At 39.5% G+C, this 17,581-nt stretch overlaps 1 protein-coding gene across 1 annotated transcript in view; it reads right to left on the bottom strand.

The window, feature by feature from the left end:
* EDIL3 (EGF like repeats and discoidin domains 3) overlaps window positions 1-17,581 on the bottom strand; it is a 361,850-nt gene that overhangs the window by 253,641 nt on the left and 90,628 nt on the right. The window contains exon 2 of the mRNA XM_042449742.1: window positions 13,316-13,444. Within this exon, the coding sequence (XP_042305676.1) occupies window positions 13,316-13,444 (129 nt within the window). The remainder of the gene's footprint in view (window positions 1-13,315; window positions 13,445-17,581) is intronic.

The following is a 17,581-nucleotide window of genomic DNA, read 5'->3' as shown; positions in this document are numbered from 1 at the left end:
AAGAGGTGATATGATAGCCCTGTTTAAATATTTGAAGGGATGTCATATTGAGGAGGGAACAAGCTTGTTTTCTCCTGCTCCAGGACCCGGATGCAATGGATGCAAGCTCCAGGAAAAGAGATTTCACCTCAACATTAGGAGGAACTTCCTGACAGTAAGGGCTGTTTGACAGTGGAACACACTTCCTTGGAGTGTAGTGGAGTCTCCCTCCTTGGAGGTCTTCAAACAGAGGCTGGATGGACATCTGTCAGGGATGCTCTGATTTGGATTTCCTGCACGGCAGAGGGTTGGACTGGATGGCCCTTGCGGTCTCTTCCAACTCTATGATTCTATGGCAAATGTGTGCAGCAGTAAGGAGGTATTTGTTGCTCTGATATCATCCTTCCGGGCACAATGATGCTTGAGTTGGCCTAACCTTGTAGATTAGGTACCTGGGAGCAGAGAGTTCAAGCTGGAAAACTTGTAGAATGCCGCAGAATCCTGCTTGCCAGGAAACCAGATTACAACGAGTACTTTGCTACATAATGTTTGATTTAATGCTGCCCTTCTTGATACCTACCTCACTTCATCCTGATTATTGTGCACCTGATTGAAGCATGGAAAAAGCTGTCTATTCTTAGTCCGTATGGTGGTTCCATATGTATTTCATACTAACCTATTTTTGCATTATTGTTTTTTTTTTAAAAATGCATGAAAAATTATATTTATTTTTGCATGTGATATTTCCTACATATAATATATGTGTATCATGTACTCATATTCATTGTTTTATAGACATTCCCCTAATTTACACTTACATGTATGCAATGTTCATTTTGAGAACTGCACCACAAAATTCAGAAAAGTGTAGTACGCTCCACAAAGTAGTCTGGGAAGTGTGAAATAGATTTAAAAACATGAACCAAACAAAATTATTCTCCACTCTTAGACTGACTACTACCTGCCTCTGTCTGTCTGACCTAAGTAATTTCCCCCTGCTTGTTCTTACATAGGGATAAGTACTTATTGTCACTCTGTTTCATAATCTTGGGTATTTTAGTTTACGTTAATGGCCATATATAAAGAAATCATCATCATCATCATCTTTACACATACATACACACTGAAATTAGCTCTGCCAGCCAAACCCATAGGTCCTAGGACAAAGACTGATGGTTGTTGTTTTTAGGGAGCAAAGAAAGCACCACATACTTGCTTTTCTTCTTCTTTTAAATAATAATAATAATAATAAAATGCAATTGCTCTTCTTTTTCCTTGATCACTACTTGAAAAAGAGGAAATGACTGACAGTAGTAATCAGCATTTCAGGGTGATGGGTACTAAATGGATGATCTATATTTCAAGACTTCTTTGTCCTGATGAGATTTCTGTTAATACAATGAATTTCAGTGACAGGTTTTGCATGGTCTGTGTGGAAAAAAATCTAGCGAGGTTAAAAGTCTGATGAGTATGATAGGTAACTGTGACTGATTTTACCAAGCTGGAATTTAGACTAACGATTTTAACTCATCTGTAAATGGGTCAAAGATTTCCCAGCACTAAGCAATCATATAAATTGTATTAACATTTAGCCATGACAACTGGAGGCCATATGCTCAAAGAGGCTTAATGAAACTCTAACCTACTTTCCAAACATGCTACCCGTGTGTGATAATCTCCAGCCTTCCACACCATGTGAGGTCTTTTAGATCTGCAATAGGTCACAAGTCTTCAATATGCAGGGTCGGAGTTGTGTGCTGGCGTGTGTGAAGCAGTGTGAAAAAAGGGGTCAGCCAGGCCAAAGTTGGGCTCCCTATGTGGGAAAACAGCTCGAGTTAACAAGGATTTCTATTTCTGGATGTTCAACTAAATATATTAAACTAGATTTCATGGAGGACAGTCACTGGCATTTCTCAGTGAAAAAAATGTACTTGCATGAGCTAGAAAATGTCTGTAATGATCTGGATATTATGGATCATTTTCAAATTACCAAAATTAAAGAGTATGCCAAATAAAGAAAAAAAAATCTCATAATATCTACCTCCATTCCCCCATGCACACTTGCCTCCCCACAAACATACTGTCTGAAAAAGTGTGTCCTCTCTCACTACTTTTTGACAATTTTAATTTGCTGAGATATCTTAGGGCTATACTTATGGTTATGCATTTGGTTTGATTTTATATCAGCCAGCCTTTTTCAGAAGTAGTTGAGGCATCAACAACAGCACTAGAATTGACATGGTAAAAGGCAGAGGAGCCAGCTCAGGGTAGTGGAAAGCAATTTACCAAATAACAAGTGAAATCAAATGAACTAAATCTGTTTATATGCTAAATCTATTAGGAAACATGAATGAATTAGGAATGTGCTGTTCTGTCTTTTGAAAAAGACATTTTCCTATTATGTAGAGAGATCTTCTATCACCTTTGAGGCTAACTGAAAGAAAGAAGTTGGCAGCACGAGCTTTCATAGATTTCAATCTACTTCCTCAGATGCTTTTAGTTGAGTGGAAGCCAGAGACAGACATATATATGTCATAGGTATGCGAGGATGTGAATTCAAATTCAAAATCCTTTGTGTATGTAAATGATGTAGCAAGTCCAGTTTTAATTATGATCATTTGTGGACAAAGACATAGCCATTGGGTATGGAAATGAGGTGACAAGACCAGTTTGGCCTTGGAAACTAGCCTGAAAGTGGGAAGAATAGATGAGTGTAGGATGCCCCCATGAGAATGGGGTCAGATAGTGTTAAAATGTATTTAGGGAGCTAGGAAACTATTGTTCCTGTTCAATCCATTGTGGAGGGACTGTAATTTATGGATGATGGTAATTCTGCTATTTCTCTTTCCAATCTACCCTTGTAGTTCGTTCATTCAAGGACCACTGTTCTGAAGTCTGAGATAGAATGCCCAGGCAGATTAAAATGTTCTCCCACTGGTTTTTGTGTATTCTCATTCCTAATGTCTGATTTATTTCCATTTATCCTCCAGTGTAGGGACTGGCCTGTTTACCCAATGTGGAGTGCTGATGGGCATTGATGACATAGTATGTATAGACCACATTGGAGGTGAGCACATGAAGGTCCCCCTAATATTGTGGGTGCATCATAGCCTACATCATTTTCATAAAATACTCTGCTAGTTTTCTATATTTACATTTCCTTTACCTTTTTTGTTGTTTTTTGTGAACCTTTTGGCAGGAACTGCCTAGAATTAGAATTCCATTACATCCCCTTGCAGAAAAAAGTTGGCTGAAGTCTGCAATGACAATAGAAGCTGTTTTTGCTGCAAAAGACTTACACAGCTTTCCTTTTGAAAACTATGAAAGGTATTCAAGTCAAATGACGTGGTGTGAGGGGGGAAAAGTCAAAGCAAATGCCAGTCCAATGGAGCAGATTTCTTTTTTTCTCTTAACACCATCACTGTGCTTTTCAATACAAATACATTCTACATCTTCCCCCTTGCAGATACTACTGTATTATGTTCCCCTGAGAGAGCTTACATTGTAGCAATAAATGGTATTCCTCTCTTACACACATTTAACTTAGCAGGGCATGTGTGTGAGTAGACAGTTCAAGTATCCTAACTATATGTACAAGAACAAGTCCACCGCAAAAGCTTTTATGTTTTCTCTTTATCATTGTTTGGATCCATTTCTACAAAATCTGAAGATTTACATCAACTATCTACCCTGATAAACTTTTATCTCCTCTCTCTTCCCTTTTTCTACCACCTTCTTTCTTCAGAATAGCATTGCCCTGGGCACTGCTCTCCTTCCTGTTTTTCCTAATCCCTCCTACATCTAACCTAGCACATTTACAGAGTGTCTCTTCTTTGCTTCCTGTGCTTCATCCCTTGCAGCACTCACTCTCCAGTCTCTCTTATTCTGTTCTTCACCTTACTTTCAGTTATTGCTGTGTATCTCTCACTTTTTCCCCCTCGTACAATGTCACTGTTCACTTTCATGCCTGAAATTCCCAAGTGGATTTGTTTGTGGGAGAGTTAATTGCAGCATGCCTTCACCTTTTGCCCAATATCACAGCTTCTACAATGGCTAGAGATTTTTAAAAACTGGAAGCTTGGATTCTGGGACAGGTGAGAGACATAATGGGCACTGAGTAGCTCACCTCGAATCCAGTTAAAATGCAGACAAGCCAGGGTTATGGCAACTGTAGATTTATTTATTTATTTTTTGATGTGCTTTCTTTCTCCCTTTCTTTCCTTTCCATAGAATGCAGTACATTGTGCTCAAAATAAACTGTGTTCTACACAATAACTTTTCTGGTTCAATTTTTCCCCCCTTTTTGGCAGAATAGCACAGAATTGGGAAGAAAAAAACATACAAAAACTCTCATCTTGTTCATTTGGGACAAGGCTTCTGAAATTCTGTATCATGGCATTTGGAAACAAAACATTCCAAGATTTAGACCCTTAGTTCATACACATTCATAAACTATCTTCCTGGCTACAATATATGAAATGTTCGGTCTAGTGGATCAAAAGTTGTTCATTATCCTTGTTATTTAGAAAGTAACTCAGTCACTTTTTGGATGTTTTGCTGGTACCTGGAATGCCAAGGAGTGGTTTGGCTGCTTCCCTCCATGCTCTCTTTTCCTTGGCAGGCCAATATCTTTTTATTTAAGCCGGCAACTGGATATTGTTTTTGTATATTTGTTTCTTGTTTACTTCTTTTCCTCCAAGGAGCCCCAAAGGGTGTAACCTGCGCTCCACTTTTATCCTTACAGCTCTGTGAAGTATATTAGCCTGAGAGACAGACTCTGCAGTATATTAATAAATTGTCTTAGTTAATCTGTACTTCCTTGGCTATGGAAATGTTTTCATACCATTTATATTGACCTAAAAGATGTCACTTGTTAAGGCAAGATTAATCCAATACTTTTCATTTGCTATTGACCTAAATCAGTGTGTCATTGAGTGGGTTGAGTAACAAACAGCTGCAGATGCTTCTTCTTTTGTGCCAGCAAAAGCAGGAACTAAAATTAAATGCCTTGTTTTTGAAAGTATTAGAGCTCTTGTGCTAAATTATAGTCCACTTAGCCATATTTTTGAATAAATCAAATGGCACTGACAATGCAATTTCTTTATCTGCAAAACCAATCTTGTTCTGCCAAATGTTTCCCTAATTAAAGTGCCTACACTAAACAGATGATAGATTTAAAAAAACAACACTCAAATACTTTAAAATAAAGAAATAGAAGCAAAGTACTTTCCCTCTTCCACAAAAGCTGATTCTTTCTTTCTTTCTGATACTGGCACCCTGAGTTTCTCTATCAAAATTTATGCTGATTCTTATTTGGCCTTCAAAATTAGAAGTGGATGAAAAATAATTACCATTTCCAATATCATTCACATTTTCCCTACCAACTGAGATGTGCCCCACTTGAATGTATGGGATTTATTGGATTTGCTAGTTCATCTAGTGGTGCAAGTTCATCTAGTGATTGCCAGTTCATCTAGTGGTGCAAGTACCCATGTAAGAGCCATGGCGAATAGAACTAGCTTTGCTTTCCTTTCTTTGTAAGTGATCTCAAGTTGTGTTCCAAAAGAAAGATGGGGTACAAATACAATAAATAAATACAATAATAAGTTAAAATGTCATTTTCTCATAAAATTATCCATACACATATATTTGATTTATAAAATATTTTGTAGACACACAACTATGGAATCTTTGATTAAGTTTATCCATCTGGAATGTGGTCTTCCTCTTTTCCTATGGCCTTCTACCTTACCCAGCATTATTGTCGTTTCTGGTGAGTCACATCTTCTCCAGGCTGTCTTGAATGAAGCCGATTATCTGGACTCATTTCAAACCAGCTTCAGGGCGGGATATGGAGTTGAGACTGCCATGGTCGCCTTGGTTGATGATCTCTGTCTCGGCATCGACAGGGGAAGTGTGACCCTGTTGGTGCTCTTGGGCATCTCAGCGGCCTTCGATACCATAGACCATGGTATCCTTCTGGAACACCTGAGGGAGTTAGGTATCGGGGGCACAGCACTCCAGTGGCTCTGGCCCTACCTCTCAAGCAGATTCCACATGGTGATGCTGGGAGACAGTTGCTTTTCTAAGAGAGAGCTGACATCTGGCATCCCTTAGGGTGCCATCCTGTCCCCCATGCTGTTTAACATTTACATGAAGCCGCTGGGAGATATCATCCGGAGACATGGGGCACAGTGTTATCAGTATGCTGATGACACCAAATATGTTTCTCTATGCCTCTGACTGCTGCAGTGACTAAGGGTGGTATCTCTCCTCTGAATGCCTCCCTTGAGTTGGTGATGGGCTGGATGAGGGAAAACAAACTCAAGTTGAATCCAAAAAAAACGGAGGTACTTGCGATAGGTCTGAGGAAGAAAATTTGCCAACCTGTCCTGAATGGGGTCACACTTCCCTTAAAGGATGAAGTTCGCATTTTGGGAGTACTCCTGGATTCGTCTCTACAGTTGTCATTTCAAGTAGATGCGACGGCCAGGAGTGCTTGGTACCAACTTCGGTTGATATGCCAATTGCGTCCCTACCTGGACCGAAAGGCCTTTGAAGCAGTGGTACTTGCACTGGTAATCTCTCACCTTGATTTCTGTAATGCACTCTACATGGGGCTACTCTTGTACCAAGTTCGGAAGCTTCAATTAGTTTAAAATATGGCACCCAGGTTGGTCACCGGCTCTTCAAGGTTTGACCATATAACACCAATTTTAAAAGATCTTCACTGGCTGCCAATTTACTTCCAGCTGCAATACAAGGTGTTGGTTATTACCTTTAAAATCCTATAAGTTACCTATGGGAACGTCTCTCCCCATATAATCCACCCCGCACTTTCAGAACATCGGGGAAGAATTTGCTGGAATTAAAAATGACTAGACTAGCCTCAACTTCCCAAAGAGCTTTCACCATAGTCACTCCAAGATTGTGGAACAGTCTCCCGGAAGAGATCCATCTTACTACCTCCCTGGAGATCTTTAAGAGGGCAGATTTCTTCCGGCGAGCCTACCCACCCGATCTTGTATAAGACACACAGATCCACCTCTTTGATCAGGATTGGAATATCTTTATCCCACTGTCATTTTTTGATACTTTGTTATTAATTGTTAAGTGTTTATGTATTTTATTGTTGTGCTTTGTATTTGTATTTTTATATCAGGCTGTAATCCTGCCTCGATCCACCTGGGAGAGGTGGGAAAATATAAATAAAATTCTTCTTCTTCTTCTTCTTCTTCTTCTTCTTATTATTATTATTATTATTATTATTATTATCATCATGATATAGTCAAAGTATGACAGTATAGTCATCTTGACTTCTAAGGATAGTTCAGGCTTGATTTGCTCTAGATCCCATTTATTTGTCTTTTTAACAGTCTATGGTATCCTCAATAACTTTTCTCCAGCATCACATCTCAGTTGAGTTGATACTCTTTCTATCTGCTTTCTTCAGTTTCTTCACAGCCATACATAGAAATGGGAAATAGGGTGCCATGGATCATCCTAACTTTGGTATTTGTGCTGGCCAAATGGCTGTAATAACGTTATTATTATTATAACTTTGGTATTCAATTCTATATCTTTACATTTCAGGGTCTTGTTTAGTTTCTTCATAGCTGCCTAACAAGGCAAGTTAACATGTCTTGTGTTTTTCCTAGATTGTCCTTATGAATGGCTTAATGTTTAAAACATTTTAGGACTTTTCACACTTGAATTAATAAATGTGTCCCTTGTACCTGTCAGAGTTTTTTGTTTGTTTGTTTGTTTGTTTCTGCAAAGATGTTTAGAAACTATCACCAACACATTATTCATAGGCATTTGTACATTTTAAAATATGGGCCAGCTTTAATAAACTTTCCCTATGCCAGCCCACCCACTACAGATGCCCACACCAGTAGCTGATTATAATCCAGTTAATGTAATGCTAAACCCATTGTGTGGGTGCGGTAGGGAGAACTCCTGTGATGTAAAACTGCAATCAGTGGTAATAATTTAGTGGGGAACCGAGGAGATGCAGCTCAGGGTTTGACTCTCTATTACACACTTTCACAATCTAATTTTGAAGAAAAATCTAGTAGCAGAGTAGCAGACTAAACTCAAAAAGTTTATAGGTCAAGATATGCTGAAAAGATGTTGTTGTTGCTGTTGTTTAAATGTGGCTTGCCCCTCCCTGGCTCTTTTACACCAGCTAGATGTTAAAATGCTTGCCTTTTAAAAACCTAGAAGAGCCAGAGAAGGGTAAGCCACACTTACGCTCTCAAGAGAGAAAGATAGAGCTCCTAAATTAAAATAAGATATAAATAAGCGAAGTACCAAGAGATTTGAGTTTGCACTGGTTTTCATTAAGTCTCTCTCAGAAATGGACATGTGAAAAAGCTGGAAGTGAGTGCTTTTACACTGATTCTTCCTGGAGAATGAAAGTATGCCAGCAATCCTCCTGACAGCTGATGCTGTGAGTTGGCATGTGTTACCGAAATGCATTCATTATGCTTTTAGATTAGATCATAATCACTTCTGTTGGTAAAATATCCTCCTGTCATCTGTGGCCTGTTGCCACCTCTCACCAAACACATACCCAGGAAGCTTTCTGGGATGGGCATCTTCTTTTACTTATGACTTATCCAGTTTTTCAGTAGAATACTAAGAGACTCCACCTTCCTACATTCTTCTTGCTAAACCATCAATTTCCACAGGAGATCACCCATCAGGCTGATGTAGTCTTTCAGTCATACACAAACACACACACTCCAAAAAGCACAGAGGATCAATACAAATAGGAAGACAAAAAATAATTGGGAGGGGAATGGGGACACAAGGATGGGTAAGGAAGGCGGAACTCAAAGAAACGTGTGAAAAGTTAGTACTATTCTCTTATATAACATAAGGAATGTTGCTAAAACTGATATGATAAAAATATCACAAGTGATTCTTCTATTATTTGTATTATGAGACATTTTCTCTCTGCACAAGTCACTTTGATGACTTGCAGAGATGGGGAGTGGGGAGTTTAGCGCAATAGAGATTCTTGCCAGGATTATCCATTTTTCATTCTCCAGTTTACTCAACAAGAGACAATTTCCCTCGCCTCTGAAACCTGCTAATTCTGAAAAAAAATATAGTATAGTTCAGAGAAATAATATATGCGCGACATCATGCACACATTTTTAAAAATAGCTAAAAATTAATACAGTTTAAAAGTACAAACAAAGATGCTTTTTAGTCAAGGGACAAAATGTTACAAATCTGTGTATTGGAAAATGTTTACAGAAAATGTTTACAAACTCTCATACTGCAAGAGAAAAAGGAAACAAAGCCTGATAGGGACAAGACTGAATTTGAAAGAAATGAAAGACTGAATGTAAAAGCAAGAGCTATGCCTCTGCCAACAGCCCACTGGTGGGAAGCAAGACAGGGAGAAAAATAGATAGTGAGAGAAGGGATGTCAAAAGAAGAGAGAGCAAAGGAGATATATATACATACATACATACATACACACACACATACACATACATACACACATATATCATCAGGGTTTCCACTTTTGGTTCTTGCTCCATCACCTTATCATCAATCTCAGCCACTGATGACAGAGAAAAGAAAACCTCAAGAGGAACAGTGCCCTTGTTAAAAGAAGAAGCAGAGCTTGAAAAACTAAAGCGTGTGAAATCCCCATGAACTGTTATGGAAATGTGTTACTGGCAAGAGATTCTAGGTTTTGTCATCAAAAAAGCAACTTTTCTAGTTTTTTGGCAAGAGGCCCCCATCATTGGTGTAGGGGTTGCAAGAGCCACCAACTGGGGGAAGAAATGTCACTTGTATGTGGTGGTGGTTGTTTGATGACATAGCATATGGACTTGTAACAATTTGTAACTTTCATAAACATAGCCATGTTAGTTTGGAATATCCGTATGCAGAGAAGGAACTTGTAGCACCAAACTAGGGTCCCGAACAGACAGGCCAAATAAAGTGGCTTCCAGCTGCTTTAGAGGTTGCCGTTTACATAATGCTTACCTCCAAAGTAGCAGGAAACTGTGCCAAGGGTGGACTGGAGCAAAAAGGGGCCAGGATCATCCAGCTCCTGGAAGCACTGTTTGGCCCCGCTGAGCACAGCACACTTTTGAAACAGGCCATGCTGTTGGAAGATTTGGACCCGCTTCCAGCCACAGTGGACTTGGGCCATTCCTTTGCACCCGTCTGCTCCATCCCCAACTTGGTGAATAATGTTGTAGCTTTCATGGATTTAGGTCCAAAACACACTGCAGAAATCATCCAGTTTGAGGCCACTTTAATTGCCCTTGTTCAATGCTAGAGAATTCTGAGAGCTGTAGTTTTGTGAGACTTATAGCCTTCTCTGTCAGAGAGTTCTGGTGCCACAATAAACTACAATTTGAAGAATTCCCTAGCACTGAGCCAGGACAGTTTAAGTGGTCTCAAACTGGATTATTTCTGCCCTGTGTTTTGGAGTCTACTTCCTCACGTACAACTTGTAACTATGTAACTGAAAGGTCTTTTCTTATTGTTCATCATCTTTGGAACTCAGAATTCCAACATGCATTTGGCACTGTGGTGGTTGGAGCACCTTGCAAGACAAAATATATATTTGGTGAGCTTGGTGCTATTTCTGGCTCCTTTACCATGCCTGAATGTTCAATGATCCAACAGTGTGAGAGAAATGTTGTGTAGGCCTATCTTGTAACTTTCCCCACTCATTTGACTGGATTCATTGAGCTGGGCAATAAATTGGAAGGTGAAGGCTAATGCATGCTTCTTTTAAACAGCTATTATAGTGGTGTTTTGTAGTAGTAGGAACTCATGAGTATACACTCAATTAATCTGGGTTCACACAGTAGGCTTGTCTCAGACTGTTATACAAAGGAGATGCTCTTTCAGTGGAACCAGGAAAAGAAAATTATAATTGATATCCAGTATTGAATATATCCTTCAAAAAGAACCACACAAAGTGTGCCCTAATTCTACAACTATGGAGACAGAATGCAGCAGGGATATTATCACTGTCACTGTTGGTTTCTTTTAGCCTGTTGATCTCTGCTTTACTGACAATGAATCACAAAAAGGAAGACAAATGGGCTGACTTATGAATCCTAGACTGATGTTGCAGACCTGGCAGACGGCGAGACATTCTTTCCCCCTTTCCTTATTAACTGGGAAAACTGATCTGGAAACCACTGAAATAATGAGCAGTATGGAACTCTCTTGACCAAGTATAACTGAACTTCAAAGTGTTCATTTCCCTTGGCCTCTTTCCCCCTCCTACTCTGACTAGGCTGCAATGCTTCATTTACCTCACAAACCAACTGCATTAGTTTTGTTATTCCAAAAAAGCTTCTTTCCACCCACTGGAAATAGATAGGGCAGAGCTTTAAAATTATTTCAAAAACCTGATGCTGCCTGCAGCCTCCTGATAACTGATATGTTTAGTCTGTGAAATCATTTGACATCTTTGAAATGCTAATACTCCAGTATTCTGTTCAACCTATTATTATTACTTCTGAACTGTTATCTCTGTTATCAAAAGTCCATTTGTGCCTATTGGTCTGACGTGAATTGCTCCTGAAGGTCTCTCTCGACATTATGCCACCCATGTGGAGGTCAAGAAAAATAACTTCCACGTGATAGTTTTTCCATGATGCAAGTGTCATTTTGTAGCACACTTTGACAGGTAGATTTCCATAATTATTCATAGGGCCAGCAGGCAAAGAACAGAGACTTTGCACTTTCACTGGAGATGAAGAGCTGGCCCAAGACATCCTAGTAGTTAAGGATATCCAATGAAGTCATTCTTTGCTTTTTTCATTTTTACATGTGCGAACAAAAGAATGGAATCCTCATCCCAGCCAGATAACTTTATAGGGGTTTAATGCATATATTTTTCAGTGACTCATTTTTCATATTGATGTTTTTGTAATTATTGTGTGGGGGGATTGGTTTTCCTGTCTGTCTGTCTGTGGAACCCAAAGACACTTATGTGATAAAGTATTAAAACAATACATTTAAAAAAATACAGTGGAACCTCGCCATACGCTGTCTTGACATACGAGGACTTGAGCGTATGTGCTCAAGCCGTGGGGTGTGCGCGGGGCGGAAGGGGCAGCGCGTCCCATTCAATTGAATGGGCACGCACGCCCGTTGCGCCCCGTGTGCACCCGCGCCGTCGCGCCGCCGTGCACGAGCCCCATTGTTTCCAATGGGGCTTGAGCATAGGCAGAATTCACCTTACGCGGAGGGATCCGGAACGGATCCCCCGCGTAAGGCGAGGACGCACTGTACAGCTAAAGCAATCTGTAATATAGATTTTTTTTTTAAAAAAATTAAACAACAATCCACTTAAAAAATAGCTAGAAGCTGCTGGCTTCTGATAAAAAAAATACAGTAACCTCACTCTTCTCCCAGCCATGTAACTTTTGCCTCAACATCCACAACAGAGAATCTTGGAGCAGTATGACCCAGCAGTATGAACTACATGATTTCCCTCACTTAAGCTTTTATGGACTCTTATCAGATGAACTAGTCTTCAGTCCACAAAAGATTATGTTAGAAATGTCTTTTTCTCAGTCTCAAAACGTGCTACCGTATTCCTTTATATCTTTTATGTGGCAGTGGACTAAAACAGCTCTTTCATAATGCATAATCAGTCTCAATTAATCATCTGAAATTCCACTTTTTCAGCTTCTTTTAAAATGGTCTAGTTTGTCTCTCCTACTTCCACATTCCCTCTTTGTTCTGAACTTAGCTAAATTGCTGCACAACCAATTCAAAGTGGAAAAGTAGTTTGCACTCAGTTAATTGTGAGGGAGATGTAGGGTGGAATTTTGCCTTTTCCAGTAGACTAAGACAAAAGCAAACTGCTAAAGCTTTTCCTAGCTTGTGTGGTCTTCATCATTAATAACTGTTGCTATCTTGATCACACCCTTATATTGCTTGGCCACACATTTCCCAGCTTCCACCTGTGAAATGTTGGAAGGCATGCTATGTCTTGGAAGGATATTCTTTTTTTTTTAATCATTTATTGAGACAGCCTACCCATAACTTAAAAAAGAACCAAGAAGTTACAATTCCCTTACAAAAGGACTGAAGTTATCCTTCATTAAGTTACAGTTATAGCTTGATTTCAAAAGGAACTAATTATGATATTTGTTACTAGTTGTTTTTCAGCTCTGATAAAAATGAGTTCAAAAATTAAAACCAAGGCATTAAAATTGAATGAGATGCTTTCTGGAGCATTGGAGAAAACAAACAATAGGACACTTTATACCTATTCAGAAATGAATTATATACACCAACAATGATTAGTTTCTTTATCTTTGTTTGCACTTACCAACCTCCACAACACTAGAACAATTGGGATCTGAGAAGCCATCAGGACATTCACAAGAGTAGAAGTCATCATCCAACTCTGACAAACAGATGCCTCCATTTTCACAGGGGCTGGAATCACACACATCCCCTGTAAATTAAAGAAAGGATGTCAATCTTTTGAACATACAATTCTAAAAACCATGATGGCCAATACTGTAAGTGTAGGCTCATTTAAAATCAAAGGCTAGTTTCATCTAGTTTTATCACTGCAATCTATTTAGTTTAATCTATTTAAATAGGAGAAACCAATAAAATGATTAAAGCATGCAAGTACAATAGCTCAAATTCACAATCTAACTGATTTATATTCATGATCCCTATGTATTCACAATCATGGCAATAATGCAGGGAATGTGCTAGGTCAGGACCATAATAGTTCCACAGTCCTGCTTTACTCAGCAGCAGCCACTGTGATCAACAGAGATCTGTTCTCCTGTTGCTCAGGAGACAATGGACTGACATTTCCACCTTCTCCCATGAGTGAATGCAGATGTGAGGAGGAATTGTGACAGGAAGGGGTGGAAATAAAATTCTGTTGCATCCCAAATGACAAGAGAACAGAGCCCTATACCTCACAGCAGCTGCTGCTTGATAAGGCAAATATGGAAGTATTGGGCCAGGAGACACTACTTAGTTAAATATATTTAACTGATCTAGAATCTCAGTCACCATTTTTAAAGTTTCCCATGGTATAGGAAAATACTCTGAGAAAATAAAGATAGTCATATTATTTCAGACCACTGATATAAAGCAGAGCATTTAGTTCAGGATAGTTCAATAAGCACTCAACATCTTTCCTGCATGCTTCTCAAACTGTCCGGAAATGTCCAGATTCAATAATGCAGCACAGAATAGCAGTGCAGAGAATCCCAAGTTAAACCTGTTTTGAAAGATCTCAAGTAGCAGGGCTTGAAGGAACTGCTGATGAATCTGACACCTTAGACTGAGATTGTTGCTCACTTCTATAACCTGGTGCCTTCCAGATATTATGGTCTACAGTTACCATTGGACATGCTTACTCATTATGATGGGAGCTGTTGAGGAGACCAGGTTTGAAAATAGCAGTACAGATCCTAAAAGGTTTTAGGGACCAGTAGTCCAGAATACTATAAGACAGCTCCCTGTAATTCTGAACATTATCTGATTTATGTTAAATGGAAGTCAGTGCTGGAACAACAGCAGCAACAACAAAAGAAAATAAGTTCATTCAACAATGAATATCACGAGCATTTGTATGTTTACAATACAAGTGAATAGAGTCAGAGGTTGAGTGGGTTTGACCTTGGATGATTCCAGGAGTGGCCCATGGATGTTTTGGATCCTCCTGCCCTCTTGAGAAGCCTCTTCCCCTCCAATATGAGAGGACAATTTCTGCTATATTCAGTCACTGCTCTGAGATGGCTGGGATGATGTTTGCTGGATAGGGATTGAAAAAAAAATGGCAGGGATGGCTTTTCCTGGGTGAGGATGATAGAAAGAACAAAGCCTGTTTCTTACATGAAAAGGTGAACGTCATGACTTTAGGAAGAAAAGGATGGTGTTATCTCCCTCCCAGGAAAATGGTTCTGCACCCCAGCTGTACATATACCTTTCTATTGGTCAGAACATTCCACTTCTGAAATCCATGAATGATTCAAAATTGAAAGTGTTTGCAGTATGAAAATGTTTCTACTAATTTTGATAATACAGAGCTTTGATATTTTGGTAGTTATGGAGGGGCTGGGTAGAGCTAAATGCTGCAACCTCTTCCCTGCACCAGAGGGTTGTTCTTAAAATTAATTTCACTCTATAAAGTAAAGTTTGTGTCCTGAGTATGACATATCACTTTGGCAGACTTTCAATAAAAGCATGTCTGGTTCCAGCACTTCAGATTGGACAAATGTCAAGCAGAGCTCCATATTACCAAGGAAACATCTCTGTGAATAGCATCACGTTGACTTCATTGGAGTTTGATTAACCACTTGGATGTCAGGCATCACTCTGATTCCAGATTGCATGCTGAGTTACATATTTCTAATGCATTTTGCTAGCTTACCTGGGCAGCCTTATTTTATAATATCAGAAATGTAGGAAAATAGCTCATACATTCTGCCAAGTGAATTTCCTTTCTTCTGTTTGAATATGTCACATTTTATTAATTGTAATTTGGAAAGAAAAATCACTTGTTTTTATTAGGAACAGAATTATGCATATCATCAAGTGCTCTCCTTACTTTCCTGTCGGATGAAAAGTCCTGGATAATTCTACAGGCTGTTATTTCTTTTGGATGAGAAAGCACTGGAGGCTTATGGGAACTTTTAATATTTGTTTTATTTGCCAAAACACAAGTACATCTTCCTTGTGGAAGCAAAATGACTCCTGCATGAACAGCAAATCAAGTTCTCCAAAACAAGAGTGGATCTCCATAGACTCCAAGGAAGTTCACTTCTTGTCCAGCTAAATTTCAAACTCTCTGCCACTGTCTCTATCTACATTCAAACCAATTACCTTTTCCTATAAGTGGGGCTAGCCTTATGATGAGATAAAGTGGGGCAGATTGCTAAAAAGCAGATATTGGTTGTCAGAAAAAGACAGCACATTGTTGGCACCATCATCATCGTTGTTGTCGTTTGTCATGTGTCACACTGGTAATTGAGGCATTTTCTGTCTCAAGTGTCAAAATAAGAGCCAGTGTGGTGTAGTGGTTTCAGCATTGGACTACAACAACTTCGAATCCCTGCTTAGCCATGGAAACCTACTGGGTGACCTTGGGCAAATCATACACTCTCAGCCTCAGAGGAAGTCAAAGCTACCCCCCCCCCCCGAACAAATCTTGTCAAGAAAGCTCCATGATATGTTTGCCATAGGGTCACCATAAATGGGAAAAGTCTTGAAGGCACACAACAACAAACTGTCAAAATAACTTGGCCAGATTATACTTGGTACTTTTCCATCTAAGGCGGTCACCTCATTTTGCCTAATGATAGGGCTGGCTCTACTGGTAGAATTCTGTATAGACAAAGCTTCTTGATTCTTTCTTACATATCACAATGATCCACAAACTGGGCTTTCCAGATACTTTATCAACCTTGTGGGCCAAGACAGATAGATTTCCACCTCAATTCTGTCACCTTTTAGCTGCTGTTCAACTATAAATCTGGTCTCATGATGTCAAGACTCTTTCTATGCTATCCTTTATGGCTACAGCACTTTCTTCTGAAAATGGCTGTTGCAATGTTATGACTGGTTATTTTGGGATTATTGGGGTTTGTCCCTCAGCTCCATCTTTAGCTCATATTTTTCTCCAACGAAAGAACAGCTCATATTCTTCACACCAGTTTTAACATGCTCTGCTCTGCCTGAGCTGTAAGATGTCTAGGGGTAACACTACAGGGTTTAGTTTCCTCTGAAGCAGGGAGCACAGGACATTTGTTGTCAGGTAAATATATATTTTTTTTGCAAATATATCAACAGAGAACAGTGGAGGTAAACAGAATTCTGCATAAGGTAGCAGAACTACTAATTCTGTTTTGGGCTCTGCCTTGTCCACCTAAACCATACTTCTCTCTCTCTCTCTCTCTCTCTCTCTCTCTCTCAATATGTGTGTATGCCATCAAGTTGCCTATTGATCCTTGGTGATCCCATGAATTTCATAGAGTTTTCTTAGGCAAGAAATACCCAGAGGTAGTTTTGCTAGTTCCTTCCTCTGAAATATAACCTACAGCACATGGCATTTGTAGTTGCTACCCATTACTAACCATCTCTGACCCTGTTTAGGTCAAGGTCCCCTCAAGATCAGAGGGGATCTTCTGCCTTTAGGGTGTGTTGTGAAGTCAAAGGCTTTCATGGCTAGCATCCATAGTTTTTTGTGGGTTTTTCAGGCTATTTCTGGAGGAGTTTATTCCTGATGTTTCGCCAGCATCGGTGGCTGGCATCTTCACAGAATGCTGGCATGGAAGGGTCACACAATATATGTACCCCACTCACTTCCATGCCAGCATTCTCTGAAGGTGTCAGCCACAGATGCTGGTGAAATGTCAAGAATAAACTCTTTCAGAGCATGGCCACATAGCCTGAAAAACCCACAAAAACTTTAGGGTGTCTGTTTTTGACTGCCCTTGAGTTGGCCTCTATTCCTGGAATCCCTGTGAATGTACTATCCAACAGTTCCCCCTCCTACAAAGCACTCATCTGAAAATCCCAATCCTGCAGGTAAATTGCCTATTTAGGAAAACATATTTTCTCA

The sequence above is a fragment of the Sceloporus undulatus genome, chromosome 2 (genome assembly GCF_019175285.1).
Source record: "Sceloporus undulatus isolate JIND9_A2432 ecotype Alabama chromosome 2, SceUnd_v1.1, whole genome shotgun sequence".
Classification (NCBI taxonomy): domain Eukaryota; kingdom Metazoa; phylum Chordata; class Lepidosauria; order Squamata; family Phrynosomatidae; genus Sceloporus; species Sceloporus undulatus.
The sequence above is the reverse complement of the archived record's forward strand: the minus strand, read 5'-3'. Positions and strand labels throughout refer to the sequence as shown.